This window comes from Carassius gibelio, chromosome A16 (assembly GCF_023724105.1).
Source record: "Carassius gibelio isolate Cgi1373 ecotype wild population from Czech Republic chromosome A16, carGib1.2-hapl.c, whole genome shotgun sequence".
In the NCBI taxonomy this organism is placed as follows: Eukaryota; Metazoa; Chordata; class Actinopteri; order Cypriniformes; family Cyprinidae; genus Carassius; species Carassius gibelio.
This window is the reverse complement of record NC_068386.1, coordinates 22,815,469-22,841,361: the sequence shown is the minus strand read 5'-3', so window position 1 is coordinate 22,841,361 and position 25,893 is coordinate 22,815,469. Positions and strand designations below refer to the sequence as shown.

Genomic DNA, 25,893 nt, shown 5'->3' with positions numbered 1-25,893 from the left:
ATGTGCACCAAAAATGATTTTTGAAAAATCTTTGTCATATATTTATGTTACGACACTTCACTAGCCTCTAGTTTTGGAGCCTTGACGCAGCTTTGATCCTCTCAAAGTGCAAACGGGAAATAAGGTGCTCTGGTCATGTGACAATTTGCACTAATCATGTGAAACTGCACATGTAGAATTTAAACCCAAAATTGAAGGAAGTGCACTTAAACATCAGGCAGTAAGGTTTTTTTAGAGCTTTATAAATGAAAAAAAAAAAAAAAAAAAAAAATTAAGGTCACTTTTGTGACCGGTTGGCGTCACGTCTCTGGCGTCACGTCACGGACTCCTACACGTGTATCTGTCCAAAGAATACACTTCCCATACGGCATTGCAATGAAAACAGGAAGAAAGACACCAGGAGGAAATATTTTCCCAAAATGAATCAGAGCGCGATGGAGGGATATTGTGCGGTGGAATGAGTCGTGATCATGGCGCATTAGCCAACAGCAGATGGAAGAGAACGAGGATTTGTCTTTTCAGAGAGAGAGAAAGAGTGAGTACGTGTTTTCAATGAGCTGAATCCCATATGATGGAACGGGCGATGGAGCAATTAAACGTACAGCTGAGTCGACTGACGCGGTCCCTGCGCCGTGCGAGGACTGTGGAACTCCCCGAAGGTGAGACGTCACGCCAAACTATCTATCTATCTATCTATCTATCTATCTATCTATCTATCTATCTATCTATCTATCTATCTATCTATCTATCTATCTATCTATCTATCTATCTCAAATCCTTGTTTCTGAGGACTACTCAGGTTGTTAGGGAGACCCTTGTTACATTCTAATCATGTCGTTTTCCGAGAAAAATTTCTGTCAACGGCCATACACGTTCATCCCGTTCTATCCATATATGGTCAATTACTACTTAATTCTTGAGATTGTATTCAGAGAAAGGACTTTGTTGTATTTCTCTGATTCGCATGAAGTCACTTCCGGTCAGGTCACAGATAAAGAAAAACAATAGTGACGTTATTAAATTACAAAAAAATAAAGGGGGTTTCCAAATAAAATGTTTATTGTTACTGTGTGTCACTACAGACTGACGTGCTACATTTTAGTGTATTGTATTATTATTTAAATATAATATACAATGTTTGTTTTAAATCAATTTTAAGAGTAATATTTGCTTTGCAGATATGGTTATGAGGTATAATTATAAGGTAATTTCAAACAAATTGAACAATAGGGTGTGCAATTATTTGTGTAAGATTGTTTATGTTCTCTTAGTGGATGTATGATACTATTTCTGAAGAAAAGTGTCAGAACTAAGTAATATCATTAACATCAATGGCCAGAATTGTAGAATGACACTCATGAATGGCTTTAATATATCTGGAAATTGTACTTTTGTCGCTATCGTGATTCTCAATTAATTTTCTTTATTGTAAAACTTGTCATTTTTATTTATTATTATCTGGTATACATACTATTGTGCTATATTTCACATTAAAAACAAGATTTTACATTTTCCAAAGCAGTTTGCAAGTAGTTTGGAAGAAAATGTTATATAATATGTGTATTTTTGTTTTCTTCTAGACAGTGAAACAGCCGTGTACACCCTCATGCCAATGGTCATGGCTGACCAGCACAGGTGAGTGTCACCGTTGTCCTGTGACATAACAGACGGCCAAGAGAAGCAGACACACAGTAAAACACAAAACACCACCCACTCCTGCAGCTTCCTCAGTACAACACTTCCAGTACAGAATGTGTTTGCGGCTCACTGATCAACAGCTGTAAATTTAATGCAAGCTAAAGAAGACGATGTAACGTTTGATGGCGGTCGACTGCTTTAAACTTCTCTTGGGCCACACAGCTAAATGTAATAAGTGTGTTATGTTTACTGGCATTTTATAATTTTTTTTTTTTTTTTTGCTCATAGATCAGTTTCTGAATTGCTTTTAAACTCGAAGTTTGATGTCAACTACGCATTTGGACGTGTTAAAAGAAGCCTTCTACATATCGCTGCCAAGTAAGAGAATTTGTTCTTTTCACATTCTCACAAAACTACAGAAATGGTGCATTCCTCTTTTGAAATCTGTTCCCTAATTGTTCTTTTAAGATTCCTAAACTCTTGATAAAGTGTTTTCCTGGTGTTTCCTAAATAAACAGATCATTTGTAATATTCTGATGACCCGGTTCTCTGAAGATGTCGTTGTTGTTTCAGCTGTGGATCAATAGAGTGTCTCGTCCTGCTGCTGAGGCGTGGAGCGAATCCAAACTATCAGGATATCTCCGGCTGCACACCTCTGCATCTGGCTGCAAGAAACGGGTAAACTCCAGTGCTAACACCTGCTGGGAGCATAACAGACCACATTTCTTAGTCCTAATCCCGCGTGTACGGAAGTCCTAGAGGTTATGGATTATTCAGATTTTTCATTCTTGTTTTCTCGTTATCATGACTTTTTTTTTTCTTATGATCTTGGCATTAAAGTTGTTCTCCAAGTTACACAACTGCGCCAACAGGTGGCAGTATACACCTGAATATAACTGATTGGGTGTTGTATACTGTATATCCACTTCACTCTACACTGTGAAACAGAATAAAGACCTTACTCATGATCGCTATAATTTGTGCCTTATTGTTCATTACTGACATCTAATTAACTTATTAAATGCTTAAAGGCATATGATTATTTTACTTGAAAGCGTATCTGTTATGGTTACGTTCTTATGGCTAGATGACGCTGTAGCATTCGCTGTGATACTAAACTTATTTCTTAGTAAAACCAAGGTTGACGTCACTGTATAGTTTTCAGTTTGCACTTATATCTTTGTTTCTGCATCTGCATGAATTTTAGTTCTGTTATATTATATATATGTTACATTGTCTGAGCTATAATGTGTGTGTGTGTGTGTATATGTGTATATATATATATATATATATATATGTATGTATATATGTATGCAATATGCATGTATTTATATATTATGTGTATATATAGGCTAATTTAATTAGGTGATGTTCTACAGTGTTGTATTCTTTTGTATTTTCTACATTTCTTTGTAGACCACACACACACACACACACATGTGAAGATATGGCTACAGCATATCACAGCATATCCTACATGGCTAAAAATAACGAATTATATATAATTTTATTTCAAGCAAATGAGGAAAATACAGTGAGTTGAATCCAAGCAGTTCTTAAAGATTTTAGTTCTTGGCATCCTTCTGAAGGCCTGTGTTTGTAGTGTTGAATGCTTTGTTGTTAGACCATTTAAGCATGTTAATTACACAAACAACATGTTAAACGTACTGTCTCTTGAAATAAATAATAAATAAATCTTCAGTGATTTGTTATCCAGTATTTACCTATTATATCTATTTATATATTATCAGGGGAAGTCGTGGCCTAATGGTTAGAGGGTTGGACTCCCAATCGAAGGGTTGTGAGTTCTAGTCTCGGGCCGGACGGAATTGTAGGTGGGGGGAGTGCATGTACAGTTCTCTCTCCACCTTCAATACCACGACTTAGGTGCCCTTGAACAAGGCATCGAACCCCCAAATGCTCCCCGGGCGCCGCAGCATAAATGGCTGCCCACTGCTCCGGTTGTGTGCTCACAGTGTGTGTGTGTGTGTGTGTGTGTGTGTGTGTGTGTTCACTGCTCTATGTGTGTGCATTTCGGATGGGTTAAATGCAGAGCACAAATTCTGAGTATGGGTCACCATACTTGGCTGAATGTCACTTCACTCACTTCACTTTATTGAATGTAGACGTTATTACTTACTGAAGCAGATTTAGCTAAAATATCGACAGAATACAGTATAAGAGCGCATGGTATATCTGTCGATCTAATACGCGTCAAACTTCTGTTCGTATTATAGAAACAGAAGACTCACGTCGCATTGTGTTTTAAAAATCAAACAATCATTGTAAAATATTTAAAAAAAAAAAAAATGACCTAACAAAACTCTTAGGACTTCCCTATGCATGCTTTGTTTACATAGCCTAAGCATTTGTGTGTATTGCATGCAAAAATTGTAACCTAGAAATGCATCTGTGCTGAGTCCCATGATGTCCCATGATCCCATGTTGTCTTATATTTTCACAGACAGAAGAAGTGTATGGGCAGACTGTTAGAGTACAATGCTGATGTTAATATTTGTAATAATGAAGGTCTCACTGCTGTGAGTATGCTGTACTATAATAATAACAACACATTTGCATAGTTATGATTTTGAAATTGGTTTATATATATGTATATGTGTGTGCGTGTATGTATGTATATATGTGTATATATAAAATAACAATAATAGTAATAATAATAATAATTATTATTATTATTTTAATTGTTTTTTTTTTTCTAATGTTTTTTTTTTTTATACTGGATTTTGTCTGTATTTTAGAATAATAGTAAAGTCATCAAAGCTGTGAAATAACACACACACAAAAGTTGCCAGTTCATTTTATTTGTAAACAATTATTACAGATATGTATTCTGGAAACCAGCTTTTTATTCACTCCTGCTGAACCCATTTTAAAACTTTTTTTTTATTGACATTTATTAATCATTTTAATAAAGAAACTAATATAAAGGTATAAACTAAATTATTCTAATTAAACTTAATTCAAGTATTTGGGTTACAGCACAGCAATGGCTACTGCAAATAAATAAATAAATTAGAATACATATGTGGATTATGTTCATTATTACACCAGGTACAACCAAATCTCTAATATATATTATAAGTATTTTTATTTTTTTGTATTAATGTAGTACTGTTTTTACTAATATTTAATTATCTCATTATCTCATGCCATTAGATTCATTGGCTGGCAGTGAATGGAAGGACAGAGCTTCTTCATGACCTGGTGCAGCATGTGTCTAATGTGGACGTGGAGGACGCCATGGGCCAGACAGCCTTACATGTGGCCTGCCAGAACGGACACAAGACTGTACGGAAACTCTCTGACTACATAGCTTGCAGACTTGATTACAGGATTTCCAGCCAGAGAAGTTCAAAAGAAGGTTCATGTGATGTTTTGTGTTTCTCACAGACAGTGCAGTGTCTCCTGGACAGTGGAGCGGACATCAACAGGCCCAATGTCTCTGGAGCGACTCCACTCTATTTCGCCTGCAGGTGAGCAGCTAAGCATCTTCAACCCCAGCACTACCAGCTGCCAATGCAAATTTATAATGTTTACCATGATTACTGTTTATTTCACGCTGCCTGAACTGGAAGTGTGTGGTCAACAATTAGAATGTGACCCCTTAAGAAAATTAACTTCCATTCAGTGACTGAATCTGGATGCTTTCTGACTACACAAGAAGCATAATTAGGAAAATTAGGGGTTTGTACAGATGTTTTTTTTTAGCTTATATCCTTTAAACACAAAGCTTTCTTGTGAGTTTGACGAGAATAACAAGGAAATTCAACTTTCTTTGCTGAAAGGACAGGCTAATGAGAATTTAGCATTTTGCTACTGATATCAGTCCACTCAAGACTGATGATGATGATCAACACTAACATGCCTCACAACAGATAATTAAATAGAGTAATTAAACATGAGCTTAATAGGTTTTTAAAACAGGAAATCTGGGCTTGTTCTGACCTAAGAAGTATGCAAATATATAAGTGCAATATGTCTAGCTATGCATATTTGTTTCACGTTAGGGATGCTTCATATGTATTGGAACAGTAAAGACAGAATTGTTCTGTTTGCTGTGGAGTCAAAATATGAATATGATACAAAACTACAGAATGTCACATTTATTATTGGGTGATTCACCACAAAGGTGTTTTAGCAGCTAAGAAGATCAGCACTTTTAGAGTTTCATCTCCCTATCTGATGTGAGCAGAAGTATTGGAACAGAACAAAAGTGTGGAAACAAAGGGAACTGCAAATTATTTTAGGCATAAAACCTCATCTGTAAAGCTTTGTGGAGGTGGTGTCATGGCATAAGCATGCTTGGCTGTCTCTAGAACATGACCTCTTTATTTGAATGATGACTTAATGAATGATGGCAGTAGCAGAATGAATTTGGAAGGATACAAAATCATCTTGGCTACCAATTTTCAAGAAAATGCCACCAAACTCATTAGAAAGCACTTCAAATTGGATCGTGACAATGACCCAAAGCACCCTGCCAGTGCAGTCAAGGACTTTATCAGGGCAAATAAATGTAAAGTCTTAGATTGCCCAAATCAAGCTCCCAATTTAAATCTGATTAAACATTAATTTCACCATCTGAAGAGGACACTAAAGACAGAACCTCCCGCCAAACAAGCAACAGTTGGAATTGGCTGCAATAAAGGCTGGAGAAAAGCATTTCAAAGCATAAGACCAAGAGTCTGGTGATGTCTATGTGTTGCAGACTCACTGCTCTGATTGCATGCAAGGGATCTGAAACTAAATATTAGCTTCTGCCTTAAATTCAACTGTTCCAATACTTGTTCTCACATCAGATAGTGGGATGAACTCTAAAAGTGCGGTCCTTTTTATTTGGTAAAAAATATATGTGTCGAAAGACCTAATAATAAAATGTGACATATATATTAGTTGAAATATATTGGATATCTGTAAAAATATAATACTGTGCATCCCTAATTCAAGTGTTGTGTTTCGACAGATAAGACAAAACTAGGTTTAGGGGGTCTTTGGCTATTGTAGTTAGAAACATTGACAACTGCTGATATAAAGAGAATGTTGCTGAGCTAGTTGGTTAACTGTTAACATGTTTACAGCTAGGTAAGGTAGCTCTTCACCTACTTCATAGATGAGTGCATGTTATGCATATTTGCATACTTTCTGGCATTAATCCATATGACTTATGTGCTACATCCAGGACCAATTTTAGTTCTTTCAGCACTCTTGCCTTAATAGGAATAATGGAGAGAGGCAGGAAGCAACAGAAGAGTATAGAGGGACACCAGACTGTGGAAAGACCTTGAGCCAGACCTCGAACTCAAGTCTTCCAAGCCATTTTGATAGCTTTATGTGAGGATCAGAAGAAAGTTTGTCATTAACATAGTCATCATTCACTTCATTCATTCAAATCTGCCGTGTTCTTGATGCACTCAAGAACTGGGATCTACAATTGTTCCCGTGGATGGAAGATATTGATATTCATGCAATTTACGAGATTTTGTCATTGTATTGCAGTCATGGTCAGAGGGACACCGCACAGATACTGCTCCTCAGGGGAGCCAAGTATTTGCCAGACAAGAATGGAGTTACACCACTTGACCTGTGTGTGCAGGTGAATGCAGCATGTGTACATTATATCCACACACTCAGGTATTCATACGCAGGTTACTAATGTGTAACTACTTTTAGGGTGGATATGGTGAAACATGTGAAATTCTCATCCAGCACCATAGCAGACTGTTTCAGACACTGATACAGATGACCCAGGATGATGACATTAAAGAGAACATGGTATGTCTCTTTTCCCCCCATCTATGTTTTTTGATGAGTTTATGTACATAAGTGTCTTTTTTACATTTTGAATATGATTTTTAAGTTAAGGCAGGTCCTAGAACATGTTTCACAGCAGAGTGACTCCAGCTACCAAATGATGTTGACCAGCTTGGCTGAGGTGGCAACCACAAATGGACACAAACTTCTGAGGTGTGTGTTATCCACAATTCTTGAGGAATTTTATTACTAAGTACTTCCTTTAAGCAAATGTATTTCTCACTCTGTTTCCATTCAGCTTGTCCAGTAACTTTGAGGTCCAAACAAAGAGTTTGCTCCGAATTATCCGGATCTTCTGTCATGTGTTCTGTCTCGGGCCGTCCTCCCCAAACAACGGGAAAGACATGGGTTACAACGGAAACAAGACACCACGTAACCAGGTGTTTAAGGTAGGGGTGCAAGAAAATATCGATACACGCGAGTATCACAATATTTTGTTTGGCGATATAATATCGATTCTCAAAAATGGTATATCGATATTTATAAAAAACAATGAATAATCATATAAGATTAATGGCAGTTGTTTCATTTTGAGTTTATTTCCCGACTGCTAGATGGCGGTGTTCATCTCTGAACAAATCCTGAGTGACAGAAAATACTAGCATTAGAGCACGCCACTAATGTTAGCGTTAATGTAGTTCGTTGCTAGTAATGGAGGCTGAAAGAACTGTCACAGTTTATGTTTCAGTGTACAAAGCTGAAGTGTGCCGTCAACTGGGCTTTTGTGGTAATGTCTTACTTTAAACGGGACTTTGGCGCTGGCACCGTCTCAGTTCCGCCGCTTGCCACGACCCGTGTGAAGAGGCTCGCGCGGGGCACAGTCATAGGCAGGAGGGTCGCCCCGCGGCTGCGCCTTTCTCTCATCTCTCATATTTACTAAACCGTTTTAAAACAACTACCATGCAGAGACTTCAGTGAACATTTTTGACTGAGTCTGTGTCAAAAAGAGACTATATATAAGAATTGATTCATAAAAATGAATCAAAACTGCCGAATTTGTTGACATATTTAAAGTTGATGTTTTAGCCTGAGATATTATTAAAATATCTGGTAACACTTTAGAATAAGGTTCCATTAGTTAATGTTAGTTAATGTATTAATTAACATCAACAAACAATGAATAATACATTTATTACTGTATTTATTCATCTTCGTTAATGTTAGTTAATGAAAATACAGTTATTCATTGTTAGTTCATGGTAATTCACAGTGCATTAACTAATGTTAACAAGCACAACTTTTGATTTAAATAATGCATTAGTAAATGTTGAAATTAACATGAACTAAGATTTATAAATGCTGTAGAAGGATTGTTCTTGCTTAGTTCATGTTAACGAAAGTAGTTAACTAACATTAACTAATGGAACCTTATTCTAAAGTGTTACCAAATATCTGTCTTAATGTTTTCATGGAAGTCCCAACACAAGAATTCTAATAAGATCAGACCGATATTCACAGTGTCATATAGCATATACTGTAAATATCAATATATCACATCACCCTATCATCGAAAACTGCATAGATGAACATGCAGGCTGCTGTAGAATGAAATCGTTTCTCACAAATGGAAATACCAAAGCTTTCTTTCCTGCTCTGGTCTTGTACAGCACATCTTTGTTGAAGTGATGTTCTCTCGTGTTGCTGTCTAGCCTCTGGAGCTGCTGTGGCACTCTCTTGAAGAATGGCTGGTCCTCATCTCCACTGAGATGGATAAGGAGAGCACAGACGCAACAACCTCATCCTCGGGAAATGACATTGCGTCACTTTTCCTGAAAAACCAGGAGGTCAACCCCTCCGTTGCCAGCGAAAATCCCCCACTGTTGCTGGAGGCCAAGTCGATGATGAAGACTCCGGAGGGTTGTGCTGATGGTCAGGATGTCATCTCTATGATAGCCAATCGCCTGAGTGCTGTGATCCAGGCCTTCTACATGTGCTGTTCCTGTCAGATGCCACATGGGTAAGACTGACCTCAAACTTTAAAGTTTCTTTCCACTTCACACAGACAATTTTAGAAACTAAACTGCAGAGAACAGCTTGTTCGCACATCTCAATAGTAATGAGATCTTGTCCATGGTGCTGGCATTGCTAATGTCATAGGTTTGATTCCCAGCGGGAACATGCATAGTGACAAAATGTATAGTTTAAATGCACTGTGGGCCACTTTGGATAAAAGCATCAATAAAAGTATGTGAACTTTAAAAGTGGTGAAGTGGCTTCACTTGCCCTGTAAAGTTTATGGGAAGTACAGGAGATCCAAGAATAGTGTTTTAATAGACATCTGCTCATGAGCTCATTCGGTGGGAGTGTTCATAATGTCTCCTTACCCTGACCCCTCTGCCTTTCTAATGATAATGTTATTAGACCATTTAATCACTCTTTAATTAATGCATGATAAATAGTACTCATGCATTAAATGCGTACTCTTATTTTCTTTTTTCTTCCCTGATATCTAGCATGACCTCCCCTCGATTCATTGAGTTTGTCTGTAAACATGATGAAGCGCTCAAGTGTTTTGTGACGAGGTAAGTCGAGAGCGATTTATTTCAATGCATTTATTTAATAAGAGAGAAAAAAAGGATACTATCTGTACGTTAGCTGTAGATGTACATGATGTACACTAGCACTGAGAAGTTTTTGGGTCAGTAAGATATTAAACATATTAATGCATTTTTCTGCATGTTTTAGATCCCTTAATCCGACTCCATACCTAAACTTAACAACTAGCTTATTAATTATTAATATGCAGCAGTTATGGAGTTTGTTCAGGTAGAACTCTTAGTTAATAGTGAATATGTGTTCCCTATTCTAAAGTGTTGCCAAAAAGTCTTACTGACCCCAAACGTTTGAACAGTAGTGTATGTGATAAACAAAATTAACCTAAAATACATTTTATTAACTTAAATATTCTCCTCCATGGAAGCTTATGTGTTCATGTGCTATTTTTTTTGTTATGGCATCTCATAATCCCATAGTAACTAAACACACCAATTCTTGACTAGATGCACCACGAAAGAGCTGCATTCAAATTATTTTAAAATGTCTACTAAAAATGACAAAACATGCATGCGTTTGGAATGACACAAGGATTAGTAATAGTCCAATAGTAGATAATGATAGAGTTGAAATTTCAAGTAGACCTCTTTTATAATCTTAAAGGGGTCCTATTATGCTTTTTCACTTTTTCAACTTTAGTTAGTCTGTTATGTTGCTGTTTGAAAATAAAAAGAAAGTTACAAAGCTCGAAGTCCACTTCAAAAGGTGATATTTTACTTAACAGAAATCACTTTTAAAAACCACAACGAATGACTTGTTTGGATTACACACATATTGTCCGGGATTTGTGATATCACAAATATCGACGAATTGGTGGAGACCTGGCTGAGCTGCAGTAGAGAAAGAAACTTAGAGCTGTTACAATCTTATCTTGTCCGAGTTCAATTGCTCCCCTTCCTCCTGCCTCCGCTAGACTGCGTTCATATTATTTTATTTGGGTCTGAACTGTGGTTGTTTATGTCATCAAGCTAGCAGCTGTTTACCCCGTTGGTTAGTAACGACGGTGCAGGAGAAGGTGGCAAATGCATAATGTTGCTCTCTTCACAATTTTGAACCGTTTATTTAGTTTACAAAGCTTTGGTACATAACGGCACTTAAGTCTGTCTTGCGAATGTACTGCAAATGCTCTAAAGAACGTTGAAGGTGAACAGAAATGAGACTTATAGCTTCCTGCTTGCAGCACATCAGTCACGCTTGTGAGAACAGTGAGTGAAACACATTTTTATAAATCAATGTCATTAATTGTAGTTCACTTGCACGATTTGGTACGATTACATTCACATCAGCAGCGAATCGTTCTAGAGTTCACATGAACCTCACCCTTTTTAAGCAGACTCAGGTACAGTTTGCGGGTGCGCATCTGAGTTTGGAAGACAGCGTTCACATCATCCAAACAAACCAAACTCTGACGTCAATCGAACCCATGCGCACCAAAAGTGCTAGTGTGAAAGCACCCTGAAGCTCGCAGGTGCCTATGGTAAGGGCACAGAGTGCTGCCAATCACAACACACTCTGGCCCAGCTAACCAATCACAGCACATTTCGTATTTCAGAAGGAGAGCCTTCATTTAATACAGGAACTATTCAAGCTGTTCATGTCAGACTGGGGAGAGAGGTGTTGTAATAATGTTTTTTAGTAACTTAGTCTGACAGCCTGTTCTAGTACACCCCCAACAAAATCAAGACTTTGTAAAAGAGCATAATAAGACCTCTTTAAGTTTAAGGCTTGTGGTGTGTATGTATGGGTGCTATGCACATATACATGTTTAGGCCTTTGCTTACAAAACAGTTTCTCAAAATAATTTATTGTTCCCAGGAATCCCACAATCATCTTCAACCATTTCCACTTCCTGCTGGAGTGCCCTGAGCTCATGTCCCGCTTCATGCATATTATTAAAGGACAGGTAAGCATGACGAGACATTGAAATAGCTGATGTACAGTTTGCTCATTAGATCCTGTCACAGATGTGGACATCATCAGGGCCCCACAGTTTCCACATGGCCCATAAAAACAAGGAGTCTCGATGGAATTGAAAATGACATGTTATTTTCAGGAGTAGAATATTTGTCTTCATAATATTTCATCTAAATATATAAGATGTATGTATACTGTGTGTCTGATAAACTGGCATCTAACTTAAAATTAACATTGCATGAAAATAATATTTTCAATTATTTTTTAATACAACAAATCTGCATCCCTCTTCTTAAAATGGTGGTCCTGGTTCTGCTGTCCCATCTCTTATGTTTTCAAGGTTTTATCAATTCAAATTATGGCACTGCTGTACAATTTTAAATGTATATTTAAAATGTTAAATATTTATATTTAAAATATAAAAATAAAAAGAGTATAAAATGTTTGTTTAACTGAACTTAATTGTCAAAAATATAATATTTAGTTAAAACAGAGCAAAGCTCTGTTGTTAGATTTTTCCCCATCTGTTATTATTATTATTTATATGAACAATATTATTAAAAACAATATTAGTGTAGGTTTTATTTTATTTATTAATGTTGTAAATTACATTTTTATTTGATAAAAATCAGTAGACATGCTAACAGAATTGATTAGTAATACTGTCAAAATATTTTGTCAGAAATGAAATATTTAAGCCCCCACCAATTTTTTTTTTTTTTTTTTTTTTGCACAGCTCTGTTGCCAGATAATTTTTCACTTATTACAAAAAGTATTTTATTATGAACAATAATATTACTAATAACTTTTGTATTGCTCAAAATGTGAATTCAGTTTTCAACCCTGGTGAAGTGATTTTATGTATTAGTTTTAATAATGTATGTAATTTTCATTTGAAAGAAATCACAAAATCACACAAATCAGTGTGTAAAAACTGCTGACATGCTAATATGATCGCATAAATTGCAAACCTCATAAAAGAAAAGAAAATGGCTGGTATAATATTTAGATTGAGCTACTGTAGTTGAAGATCATTGGGGCTGTGTGCTTGTGAGCATTCAGCCTCCTGGTCTAAAATATGTTTCTGGCCTGTTCATCTGGGATGTAAGTGCTGTGCAACAGGCTTTAATGAATGTAATTATGTTTTAATAGATCTTTGTTTACCTCCCTTTTCTCAGCCATTTAAAGACAGGTGTGAGTGGTTTTATGAACATCTTCTGGCTGGACAGCCGGACTCAGATATGGTGCACCGGCCAGTTAATGAAAATGATATTCTTCTTGTTCACAGAGGTAGCACATTTTCTGAATTATCTGTTTAAAAGAGCCTTCATCTTTCAGCCTTCACGCCCTTCGTTTATTTTTTAATCATTGCCTTTCAGACTCATTATTCCGAAGCAGCTGTGAGGTTGTATCCAAGTCCTCCAATAAGAAACTCAAACAGGGCATTGCAGTGCGGTTCCATGGTGAAGAGGGAATGGTAAGCTTGAATATTTCACCCGGGAATCTCTTCAAAAAAGTACGGTCTGTATGGTATATGAATATAAGTAGTATGAATGAAATTAGGATGTACTGCATCTGCCAAGTTGTTTCTCTCATGTGACCTACCATTGTCAGTTATCTGTCATTCATAAATCCTCTCCTGTGGCCTCATGGGATTGTAATGTGTCCAACGACGCCACACTTAAGAGTCCGGATGGAAGTTTTCACCTACTGTTTTTCGAAAACTATGAATTTGGACATTACTGTTTTTGCAGCCTGTTTTCAGCTGCTATATGTAGTAGGGAAGAGTTCGATTTTGGATGTATCATATTTTAAGGCACCTCCCACAGATATTAGTTCCAACCCTAATAAACCACACATGAACAACCTCATGAAAGTCGTCAAGAAATAATAAGAAATAGATAAAAAATAAATAAAAGTAGCAATACAGCAGTACACTAGCAAGGAGACAAACGGTTTATGAATGGATGTCAATAGAGTAGAGGCTTCAGTATGCTGCATGAACTACTTTTGTGAGGAAGCAGCTTATTGCTTAATGAATTGACAATCTGACTGTAAGGTAGTTTACAGAACTAGTTCTGTGCTATCAGAAAACAGCTTCATTACCTCAAAAGATTTCCATAAAGACTATAATGTGGTTTATGAGGCACATGTGATCCAAATCAACTGTTAATTGGTTAGTTCACCCAACATTGAAAATTATGTCATCAATTACTGTAAGCCTCTGTTTATCTTCGGAACACAAATTAAGAGATTTATGATGCATTCTGAAAGCTCTCAGACCCTTCCATAGACAGCAAGGGTATTACCACGATCAACGTCCAGAAATGTAGCAACAAGATTGGTAAAATAATCCATGTGACATCAGAGGTTCAAACTTTTTGTTCACAAAAGAAAAAAAAAATAATTGTTTCCTCCTTGTGCCTCTGATCGCAAAAAGCGTATGTTGTTCGGTGTCAGTTGCGCCACGGGGATACGTTTTCTACGTTGTTTGTGCTTGGATTTGAACCTGGCGCGGCTGATGCAGAACAATGATGCAAAACGTTTTTTATTTTTTATTTTTAAATAAAACTCTACTATTCAATAAAATATAAGAATATTTTCTACAGGGAATTATTTTAAAATCTAAACCAGTAACTTTGGCTATCATCTGACCAAAAGGAGGTATCTTAGAAGGCACCAAGTGCCTTTGTGTCTAGAGTGTATTTGTGATAGCTTCATATTTGTGCATACTATGCATATAATGGCTATTTTACCAGGTTTTTTTTTTTTTTTTTGAGATTATGCTGCAGTGGAGTAGATCTAGGACTAATGCCATGATTGCCTTTATTCTGTTCTTTTCTTAGGGTCAGGGGGTGGTCAGAGAGTGGTTTGACATTCTGTCCAATGAGATCATCAACCCGGACTATGCACTGTTTACACAATCAGCTGATGGTAAATTCAATTTCATGTACAATACGGCTCGTGGTGCTGCACCTATCAGATTTCCTTATTAAAATGCCTCTCTTTTCTGTTAATGATCTGTCACACTCATCGGTTAATATGGAAATGGACAGATAAGGATATAATTCATGTAATGCCCTGAGTAGGTGTTTTTTGTGTGGGTGGGTTTGTGTGTGTGTGTCTTTCTGGGAATATTAACCCTACCATGAAATTCCTGATCTTGTGGATTCATATTAAGATGAAAATTTCCTGAACAGCGTTAATGTGTCCATGCCTTTAAAGTCGCATTGTTTCAAAGTGTTTACTTTGAAAACTTGATCCCATTTGGAAATCTGCGTGGGGAAATCTTTTCACTCCCACACAAAGTTCTGTGATTCCCTATTGAAGTGTCTGGATTTCACACATGAAAAGTCGCTGAACAACAGTAAATGTAATTTTACCATTACAATGCAAATTACATGTGCATATTTAACAGGAAAAAAAATCTACTTTTTTTTTTAACAACAGAAGTGCAGGAGAGCCCACCATGGAACGCTTTTTCCATGTGACAATCTGAGCCAGACAATGGCTTTTCAAATGATCAGTGTGTAATGAAGCTCTTTGGTCACTGCCAAGGGGAAGCTTGATGTTGGCTGAGGGTCTGCAGGGCTATGAGCTCAACATGGACTCGCCTGGGCTATTAACATCCTCCTGCTGAGAGATGTGGCCATTGCATCTGACTCTTGACTATGTAAATGAAGCTCATGACTGAAAAGTTGGAAATAAATCAAATAGTGGGTCTCTGCCTTTAGATAAAACATCTCCTCTGGGATTAATACAGTAATGCAGCTACACTGTGTTTTTGAAGTGTTTATAATTATGTTTTGCATGCTTATGTGTGCATTCTTTTTCTTTTTGTTTTTATAACAGGTACCACGTTTCAACCCAACAGCAATTCTTCTGTAAACCCAGATCATCTGAACTACTTTGGATTTGCTGGTCAAATCCTGGGTCTGGCTCTCTATCACCGACAGCTGGTGAACATCTACTTCACACGCTCCTTTTACAAGCACATACTGGGTAACCCACTCCATTCACATTGTGTTTATATTAATTCTGTATCTGCATTTTATTTTTATTTTTTTATTTACATTGATTACATCTGTTTGTAATACTACTTTTTGCATGCATTCATACTGATTACAACTTGTAAAGACGCACAGTTGATGTTTTAATTAAGTGTAGTCCATAAAATTGGTATCACTGATCATGTTTGCAATCACAAGAATAGTAAAGTCATTTGTAAATCAGAAAATCTCATATGCATCATGTCAACATGTTAACCCAACTGTAACAACTTGATTAAAGCCATATTCTGTTAAACACAGTCATCAACAGTAGAGTCTGCTACATGCTTTATGTGTAAAAGTGTGTTTCTGTGTGTGATTGTTGCAGGCATCCCAGTGAGCTATCAGGATGTGTCATCCATTGACCCAGAGTATGCAAAAAATCTGCAGTGGATTCTGGACAATGACATCAGTGACCTTGGCCTTGAGCTCACGTTCTCTGTAGAAACAGATGTGTTTGGAACCATGGAAGAGGTTCCTCTCAAACCAGGAGGAACTGCCATTCAGGTCACCCAAGACAACAAGGTGACTTATAGATGTTTTGTTTTTGTTTGTTTATTTACTTATATTTAGACGTGTTTCAGTTTTTTTTTTTCTTCATGTAATGCAAACAGTAGGCAACAGTGGGATTCTACTCATGAAAGATTCCAGGAAAAACGGTCACGATTTCCACAAAACTACTGAGCAGCACAATTGTTTTCAACACTGATAAATAAGGAATGTTTCTTGAGCAGCACATCTGCAGATTTTTTTTTTTTAAATTCAAAAAAGTCAAATAGAACTTTTTCACTGTAATAACATTACACTGTATTACTGGTTTTGTTGTATTTTAAATGAATAAATATATCAATAAATAATTAGCTAAAACATCGGTGAGCATAAGAGATTTGTAACATTTAAAAAATCTTTCTGAAGTTATACTTTATTTTTGTGGTTTTATTTCAATATTAATTTAGCAACATTCTAAAATCACAGTATTGGAATCAACTTTACAGAAAACCTAGGTTAAATGAGCCAGTTACCTAATTTATGTATTTACTAGTGGTGGGCCGTCATCGGCGTTAACGTGCTGCATTAACGGGAGACTCTTATTGGGCGATTAAAAAAAAACTAAACGCCGTTAATCTATTCTCAAAGTTGGGTTGGGAGCTGGGTCTATACTAAGCAAGTTATGATGACTTTCACCTTGATATTTTATATAACCGACTGACTGAGGCCAACCTAAAAAGATGCTCAGGACAGTTGACGGGCCACTGCTGCGTGTCGTCACAAAAGCTTATCTTTTTCATGTGTTTTTAAGCCTTACCACTTGTCGATTTAAACATTAAAGCATCCAAACACAAGATGCGGAAAAGCTGAACAGAGCAGCTGGTTACTCGCGCGCTGTGTTCGGTGCACACGAGAGAGATCGAGAGCCGCGTAACACGGACAGCGACACTAAACCGCGCTCTCTTCTGCAAAGTTGTCCTCGAAAGTCCCTCCTGCACCTGAACGAACAAATACAAATCGCAGTTTGAACAAACAAAAAGATGTGAAGGAGCCCAATTCAGTACTCGCTGTGTTCTGGTGTTCAGGGCTCACGCAGAGAAAGGAGTCTCAAAACACTTGAACATCGAAAATTGCTTATTTTTGCTCTTGCGCCGACAAATACATACAAAATATGTCAAAATATCCACCTTGGAATTTATGCTGTCAGTTAACAAAAAATGGGATGTGTATTATATTGGATGCGTTCATCATCTCTTAAAGTGACCGTGACTAATTTAGCTACTGGCTGCTGTAATGTTAATCCAAGAAAATGAAAATATAAATCACTCACTGCTCTTGACTGAAATTACTTTGTAGTTTTAACAGTCAAACCAAAAATTATTCAGACACCAGATATAATTTTTGATATATATATATATATATATATATATATATATATATATATATATATAGCAAAACTGTAATAATGTGAGAAATGTTGAAGGTGTCTGAATAAATGTAGGTTTGATTGTATATTTCATTTTTACATTGAAGACTATCCAGTGCTATTTTACTTTATTTACTTTATTTAATTATTTGGTTTCTGTACCTTGACACCTACAAACTTGAAAAAACTTAAACATTGTGTAAATAGCACAAATAAATAAAAATAAACGAACATACACATAAAACAATTTCAAACAGGGCCCACTGGTACAACCTTCACCGGGGCCCCGCTGACCCCAGCTACGGCCCTGCTCACGGTTGTTTCACAGATACTCCGTCTGCAGTGCGTATGCAGTCCGTGTGCGTTACGTATGTGGTGCAGCATGGACTCGATGTGCTTTCACACAGGATGCTTTGCAGTCCACTACTCGGTACGTAAATGATTGCTGCACTGCTGCAGACGCAACGCAACTGGAACGCAACTGGAATCTGTTAACATTGGTGCGTAAAAAAATATGCAAACGCATACACACTGCAGACGGAGTATGTGTGAAACAGGCGTAAGGTTGTTTGCACCTTGTACAATGTGGAATTAGTTTACAGCTTTTTCAAGCACTTTGTGATGCATTTTGGAAACAGGAGATGAGCCTCTTTTCTAATGCACCACCTAGCTTGATAAACCCCTTCTCAAAGACTTATTGTTTGTCAATTTTATTTGGGTAACACACATATTCTGAATGCCTTCGGCAGAATTAGAATGAGCCATTTTAATCTAGATTAATCTAGATTAATTTCAACAGTGAGATTAATCTAGATTTTAAAAATTAATCTGTGCCCACCACTAGTATTTACTGTATTTATTTATTTATTAATTTATTATTAAAATAGAATAAAATTTATACATTTGAAATCAAAGTAGTATTTTAAAGAAAATGTAAAAAAATTAAATAATAATTTACTCATGAAATCAAGTACTTTAGAAAAATGTAACGTTTTTTATTATTTTTTTTTTTTAAACATTTACACTAGCATGGAATGAAGTATCGTTTTATTTGGGAAAATTACCTTCATTTTAGTCACTCAGACTACTGAGTTCAAAGCATTCTCTCCATGATTGTGAAGAAGTGAATGATGGTGGGTTTTTTGTCTGATTTGTCATGTTTCTGTGTGTAACAGGCCGAGTACGTACAGCTGGTGACGGAGCTCAGGATGACCCGAGCGATTCAGCCGCAGATCAATGCCTTCCTGCAGGGCTTTCACACTTTCATCCTCCCCTCGCTCATCCAGCTCTTTGATGAATATGAGCTGGTCAGTAGATTCCTCCTCTCATCTCTGCATGAGACTCCTTCTCTCTCTTTATGCTCTTATGTTGCATTTTTCATTTGGAGTTTCACGCTACTATTTTCTCTCCTGTGCTCACTGAAGAAGAAAAAATTGAATTGTGGGGCGAAAAAAAAACATAGTATATACTTTAGTATGATTTAAGATGGAAGACCTGAAGACCATAAAAATGAGATCACTCTTAATTAGCAATCGTTGCAGTGTCCGAACTGTAGTGTGACCTTAAGGCGAGATGATGGTGGAGATGGCAACAACAGAGCTGAGTGTTCTCTGATGCTGTACTTCCATATAAATGAATTAAAAGCGTTTGTGGACACACACTGTAAGTGTCTGACAACTCCTGTAAAAATGCAGTGCACGCTCAACACCACTGGTCCTCGCGAAATCGAAAGGGAAGCTAAAAAGAATGTGTGCACGCATTCAAACAATTTCAATACCAACAGTTTGGGAGCGGCTGTGGCTTAAGAATTTCTTAAGAATTGTGAGATAATCATGATCTCCAATAATCATGATTCTCATATTTACATTTACATTTATTCATTTAGCAGACGCTTTTATCCAAAGCGACTTACAGATGAAGACAGTGGAAGCAACCAAAAACAACAAAAAGAGCAATGATATATAAGTGCTATAACAAGTCTCAGTTAGGTTAACACAGTTTATGTAGCATGGGATTTTAACTAATATAATAAATAAAAAGAAAACAGAAAATAAAAGAATAGAGCAAGCTAGTTAGAGGTCTTTACACGCACACACACACACACACGCACACACACACACATACATATACAATTGCATAATAAATGAAAAGAAAATAGAATACAAAAAGATTAGAAAGGTAATATATATATATATATATATATATATATATATATATATATATATATATATATATATAATAGACGTTTATTTTCATGAAACACAAGTTGATTTCAAAATGCTCCTACATTTTTTGCATTTTGTGTTTTTCAGTTGATTAGAAAACTCTCTTCCCCTAACTATTTCATCGAGGATTTCTAAAAAAAAAAAAAAAAAAAAAAAAATCTTGTCTTGTTCTTGTGATGCCTGTCTCGTCTCGTGGGATACGTCTTGTCTTGTCACACCCTTAAAAAAAAAAAAAAATATATATATATATATATATATATATATATATATATATATATATATATATATATATATATATATATATATATATATATATATAAATATTATACATAAATATATAAACTATACATATTGAAATTTATTCAAGCTAAACAAATAATCAGCAACTAGAACAGTCCAAGGATTTCCCTTCTTCTTTTGTTCTTTAATTTACATCAATGATACAGCAGGTTCCACTTCAGCAATCAGCGCTGTCTCTTTAAAACCTGAAACATACACAGATCACACAGACACAGATCTGACACATATCCGTCATTTAAGACTTTATAACTCATTTAAGACAGGGCAAGGTAACTCGCCAAAATATATAATTAATATAATTGTGTGTGTTTTCGTCTGTTGAAGCGGCTCAGAATACAGCCCAACGCACAGCCTTTCAAATTATACTTCACTCCACCATTTAGGAGGCTTAACCCCATATATGTGTCGCCCATTATCTGGAAGGGAAAAGTTAATCTTCCGAAATGAAGCATCAATATCTTATCAGGTACAAGTTACTTGAAGCGTGTCTAGGGACAAGCTGGCCATCCCTGCTCTGACATTTTCAGTCCATTTCTATCCTACTGTTATTTGATTCGCTCTTTTCGCTTATGACGGAACAGCTAATCACAATGATCTTGTCTTCAGAAAATATAATTTTATTTGCTTATGTCAGAAACAGTGAATCTCTTTAAAAACTGGCTGTTGCTTTTATTGCATTGTTATAATTCATAAAAGTGTTACCTGCCAACTGGTGGCTGACACTGTTGCATTGCCTCGCCAACAATTATTTTTACTTGCATTTGACACTTGGCAAGATATATATAATATATATATATATATACACGCACGCACGCATGTGTGAGTATGTGACATTTTAAGAATGTTGGAACCTTGGCATGAGTGTTTGATGGCATGGTATGTTTTTATGTTTGTGTGAGCAGGAACTGCTGTTGTCAGGTATGCCTGAAATTGATGTGATGGACTGGAAGAAGAACACAGAGTACACTAGTGGCTACGACCTGCAGGAGCCTGTTATACAGGTACAGTATCTCATCAGCTCCAGCACATACAAAACAATTATCCTGCTTAACAGAGACGGTTAAGAACAGTAGCTTAGCAGGAGTAAACTGCACGACGGCTGCAGTGTTTGTTATAATGGTGATTCAAATAATACAGGAAAATATATACCAGTTTACATGTATCTACCAGGCTGTGATTAGAGACTTCTGTGTATATTTCTCGCAGTGGTTTTGGGAAGTGGTTGAAAATCTCACTCAAGAAGAAAGAGTCCTTCTTTTACAGTTTGTTACAGGAAGGTATGTATTCTGCAGTTGTTTCCTTTTTCTGTATTCTCTATCACTTTAATTGCTGTATAAATATTGTAAGAAATGACCTACTGACCATTTATATTTTTATGACAAGGTACAAAATAGGCTTTTAAAAAAAAATTTAAAATTAAAGGTACAGATTGTAGGACCTGCCACTAGAGGGCGCACTAACAAAACAATAACAATCGCGTGGTTTGATGATGCTAAGGAGGAGCATGAAATGATGGGATTTGTTGTCTTCTACCTAACCGCTGACGGCCATCAATCAGACAATATGAAAACGATTACCACTTGTTCAACAAATACATATACTCATGCACATTCAAACACAATAATTGTGCATACATAGCAAACACAAGTTTAACGAATTGCGCGAGTAGATTACATACAAAGTCAATGCAAAGACGCGATCAGACTATGGATCAGACGTGTCTTCGCACGGGTCTAGTGATGCGATGCCCTGCGTTTGGCTTGTAAGCCCCATAATACTAATCTTGTTGATTGTTATAATAGCATACGTTTTCTGTAAAGATACAAATCAAAACAACTCTCCTGTCGAGTAAAACACACGCGAGATCGGCATCTCTTTCTAGTTGAAGTTTGTCGCAAAGCTCTCTCCATCTAGAAAATGCAACACTGATATTGATCCTCGGTCTTTCTCCTCTTGTCCCAAACTCTTCTTGGTTCGTTTGGTTCGCCCATACGCTTATGTTTATAGGAGCTGTCCTTGTTGACAGAACCAGCGACAGACGGTAAACAGTAATTATGTTCCATAAATAAGTAACACACTCCACCATGAAACGTGCAAGTAGTAGTAAATAAGGAACTGCTTAATGCAAGCTAGTGTTTTGCTTGACGCTAGACACTACTTCCGTATTTGTCCACGACACTGTTGTCATGTGGTTTCTACGTCCGTAAAGGCGGTAACAAAGAGTAACTGACGTCATTGACAGGCGACCGCACTGCCCCGTGTCACTGTTTAGAATGGGTATTTTCTCATGATTTACAAGTAGTTGAAAATATTAGAGATATTCTTCGTAATCAGCTGGACAAAATATATAACACTAGCCTAGTGGTTTTGGATTTTTACTGCAAATATCTTACAAATTTGTACCTTTTAATTATATTTTCATTTTTCTAAAAACATGCCTTTTTCTTTAAAAAATAAATATTTAATACACAAATCCTGAACTGTAACATGAAAATACAGATTGAAGGTGAAGAAAATGAATTAGTATCTTTTGTCACAATTATAATTTTTTTTTTTTTTTTTTTTTTTTTTGTGTCTTTACTAATAGCAAAACTACAAGTAAATTTTCCTCAAAAGCAGTGTCATTATTGCATCAGTATCATTGTGGGGTTTGGTTATTTTGCTGTTTTAGTCTGTAAGGACATTTGAAATGACTGAAATCGTTTGGAGTAGTGATATGGAACTGTAATGTGGTCGCGATATGTTTGGAACTGCTTTGGCCGTGTGTAAAATACTTGCAAATCTTAGAAAGTTTGTCAGCCAATCAGATTAAAGCTTCTCAGAATTGCAAGGAATAGTCTAAATTGTGACAAAAAGTCACATGTACCCATTTATTAATTTCACAGTGAAACCGGCTTCCATATCATCCTGATATTTTTTCCTTTGAAACTTTTCCCTATTTTTTTCCCCTCTCCATTTCTTTTTCCTTATAGGAATTTTTTTTTATTTTTTTTTTATTGAGAACATTTTAGATAATTTTTAAAACACAGAGAAACCCTGGTTTAGTGTTTCTGTTACGGAAATTATCTGCTATGTCTTATATTTGTCACTGCCAAAAATGGGATTTGTGCCTCTTTTTTTAGTAATATCTTTTTTTCGAACAGTTCAAGAGTTCCTCATGGAGGATTTGCTTTTCTGATGGGCGGCAGTGGTCTGCAAAAGTTTACTATTGCCGCTGTGCCCTACACATCAAACCTACTGCCTACCTCTAGCACATGGTGAGAGACTTATGGATAGTGTTGTTCAGATAGAAGCACTAGAGGGCAATGTGGCTCTTCTGATATTTCTGAGCTGTAAACAAAGAGCTTTAGAACATAGCATTGAAGAATTGAAAGAGTGACTAAGAATAACAAATAGAAAAAAAAGTGCATGTATTGAAACTGGTTTGACTCTCACAGTGTAGCATCATTGATCTCTTTGCTCTCCTAGTATCAACATGCTGAAACTCCCAGAATATCCCAGCAAGGATGTCCTGCGTGATCGTTTGCTGGTTGCACTGCATTGTGGGAGTTACGGATACACCATGGCATGACACTGGCTTTTGCGTTTGCTGAGAATTCTGCTCTGTGGACACACGACGCACACATGGCTCAGTTCAGGGATTCTTCAACACTTCAATTCAAAAGCCTTTATTATTTTTTTTTTCACATGAAATCTATGACAAGGACATCAGTGAATAATGTAATGAATTAAAGATACTTCAGGCACTGAAGCGGTTCTGCATATGTGAAAATTATATCCAGGTCACATTACACAATAAAGTCAAAATAAGAATGATTATTTTGCTTAAAGAATTTATTTATTTTGCTTGTTATTTCCATTGCTACAGTAGTCTCTTTTTTTCTGTATTACATCAAGTACACTACTATTTTACAGTAAATGTTCTAATTATTATTATTATTATTTAGTAAAATAAAATTATTTTGTTTTCTAATTCATCATAAAAATAGATTACGCATTAAAATATTTACTTTTTTTTTTTTTTGGGGGGGGGGGGGGGTGAAATATTACCTTGACTGGTCTCTTGTGGTTCACTCTTAATAATAAATTGGACAATGACTGAATCCAAATGGCCTGTTATAAATGTTAGTCTTCTTTGACATTAATAAGTGTACTCCAGGCTGTATTATGTAAACTATTTGATGCTGTTCAATTCACACTGTGTTTGAACTGTATGTGTGTGCAGATGCATGTGAGACTTTTCTATATATAGAGAGAGAGAGAGAGAGCTTTTATCATAACACAACTGTCAACACATTATTGAAAATGGTCATTTTGAGCAGTTTAATTAAATTAAATATTTTTTTTTTTCTGTTACACTGTTGTATTGATCTCTTGTGGCACACTTTTTGTTGTCTAGAAAGTTCCTTAATCTCTCATGACTACTGTGCAATATATATATTCATGTACTTGGATGTATTTAGTTTTATATGGGGTTGTCAGTATAGTCAAATAATTATTGATTTCATATTTGTCTAAATTGTTTATGTGTAGTTATTCAGTATAAAGTATGAAATGTTATAGGTGTGCCAAAAATTCTCACCAACAAATCATATAATTTCTTGTAAAACAAGGACATGTCATGAAATGATTTTGAAAAGGGAAGACACATCATTTTAGGAATGTACCATATCTTTACTAATGGTTGAGGTCCAAATGTAGATCTTTAAATCAATTTATTCTGATTTATCATTATGATTTTTGATTCAGATTTTTTTTTGTACTTGTAATAACAGAGTAAACTGCACACTGCACAATCTTTGGATTTCACAGGTGGACATAAATATTAAAGAATGCTTTTTATTTCAAACAAAGCTAACTGTTGTTGTTTTGTGTTGCCACGGTCACATGAATTAAACATGACCACCATTAAGCTTCTGACAAATTTTACACACACACACACACATATATATAAACATTTATTCAAAATTTTACTTCACGTAATAGTGATGTATTTTATGTTGTAGAATAAAAAGAGAAAATATCTTTTGTTTTCCACAGACCTTATTTCAGGCAATTAGTAAAAACCCATTAAAAAAACAATGGGTAAATGATAAAATGAAAAGCCAATGACTTCAGGACAATGGAACCGAAAATGTTTTGGCCTACAAACATACAGCACTCCATTGCAGTGGTACATAATCAATGCCACTATAATAAACAGCTCTCTTTAATAAGTACATATTACACTGATTTCACTCAAAAATTCCAGATTTCATTTATTCTGCTTAAGCTCAGCATTTTATCGGGAGACGAACGCGACCAAGCATGTTACAATATGCTGCGTATCACTTTCTGCCCAATATTACCAGTGTGCATGAGGCCCTTGGCCGTTGGCGAAAGTGCAGTTTTGATATCACCTGCCCATTACCACAGTGCTATTGTAATTGCAAGCTGCTCTCCATGGCAACGCAGCATCCAGAGCTAG

The 25,893-nt window shown here is 36.1% G+C and overlaps 1 protein-coding gene across 2 annotated transcripts; it reads left to right on the top strand.

Annotated features, from left to right (window-relative positions):
* The first annotated feature begins 362 nt into the window (after nt 1–362).
* On the top strand, nt 363–25,279 carry hace1 (HECT domain and ankyrin repeat containing E3 ubiquitin protein ligase 1). 2 transcript variants are annotated; one of them, XM_052617569.1, is made up of 24 exons: nt 363–659; nt 1,581–1,635; nt 1,927–2,016; nt 2,212–2,316; nt 4,103–4,178; nt 4,816–4,947; nt 5,050–5,132; nt 7,156–7,252; nt 7,330–7,431; nt 7,517–7,623; nt 7,709–7,859; nt 9,120–9,427; nt 9,924–9,992; nt 11,839–11,926; nt 13,116–13,227; nt 13,317–13,414; nt 14,784–14,871; nt 15,790–15,939; nt 16,315–16,511; nt 19,077–19,208; nt 21,329–21,427; nt 21,633–21,703; nt 23,570–23,683; nt 23,895–25,279. In XM_052617569.1, exons 1-24 carry the CDS (start codon nt 569–571, stop codon nt 23,995–23,997), a joined length of 2,718 nt encoding a protein of 905 aa, XP_052473529.1. In that variant the 5' UTR covers nt 363–568; the 3' UTR covers nt 23,998–25,279. The 2 variants fall into 2 exon arrangements, with proteins under 2 accessions (XP_052473529.1, XP_052473530.1); XM_052617570.1 differs by lacking the exons at nt 363–659; nt 1,581–1,635; nt 1,927–2,016; ... (1 more) ...; nt 4,103–4,178; nt 5,050–5,132 and having other exon boundaries at nt 4,835–4,947.
* Nucleotides 25,280–25,893: the final 614 nt, after the last annotated feature.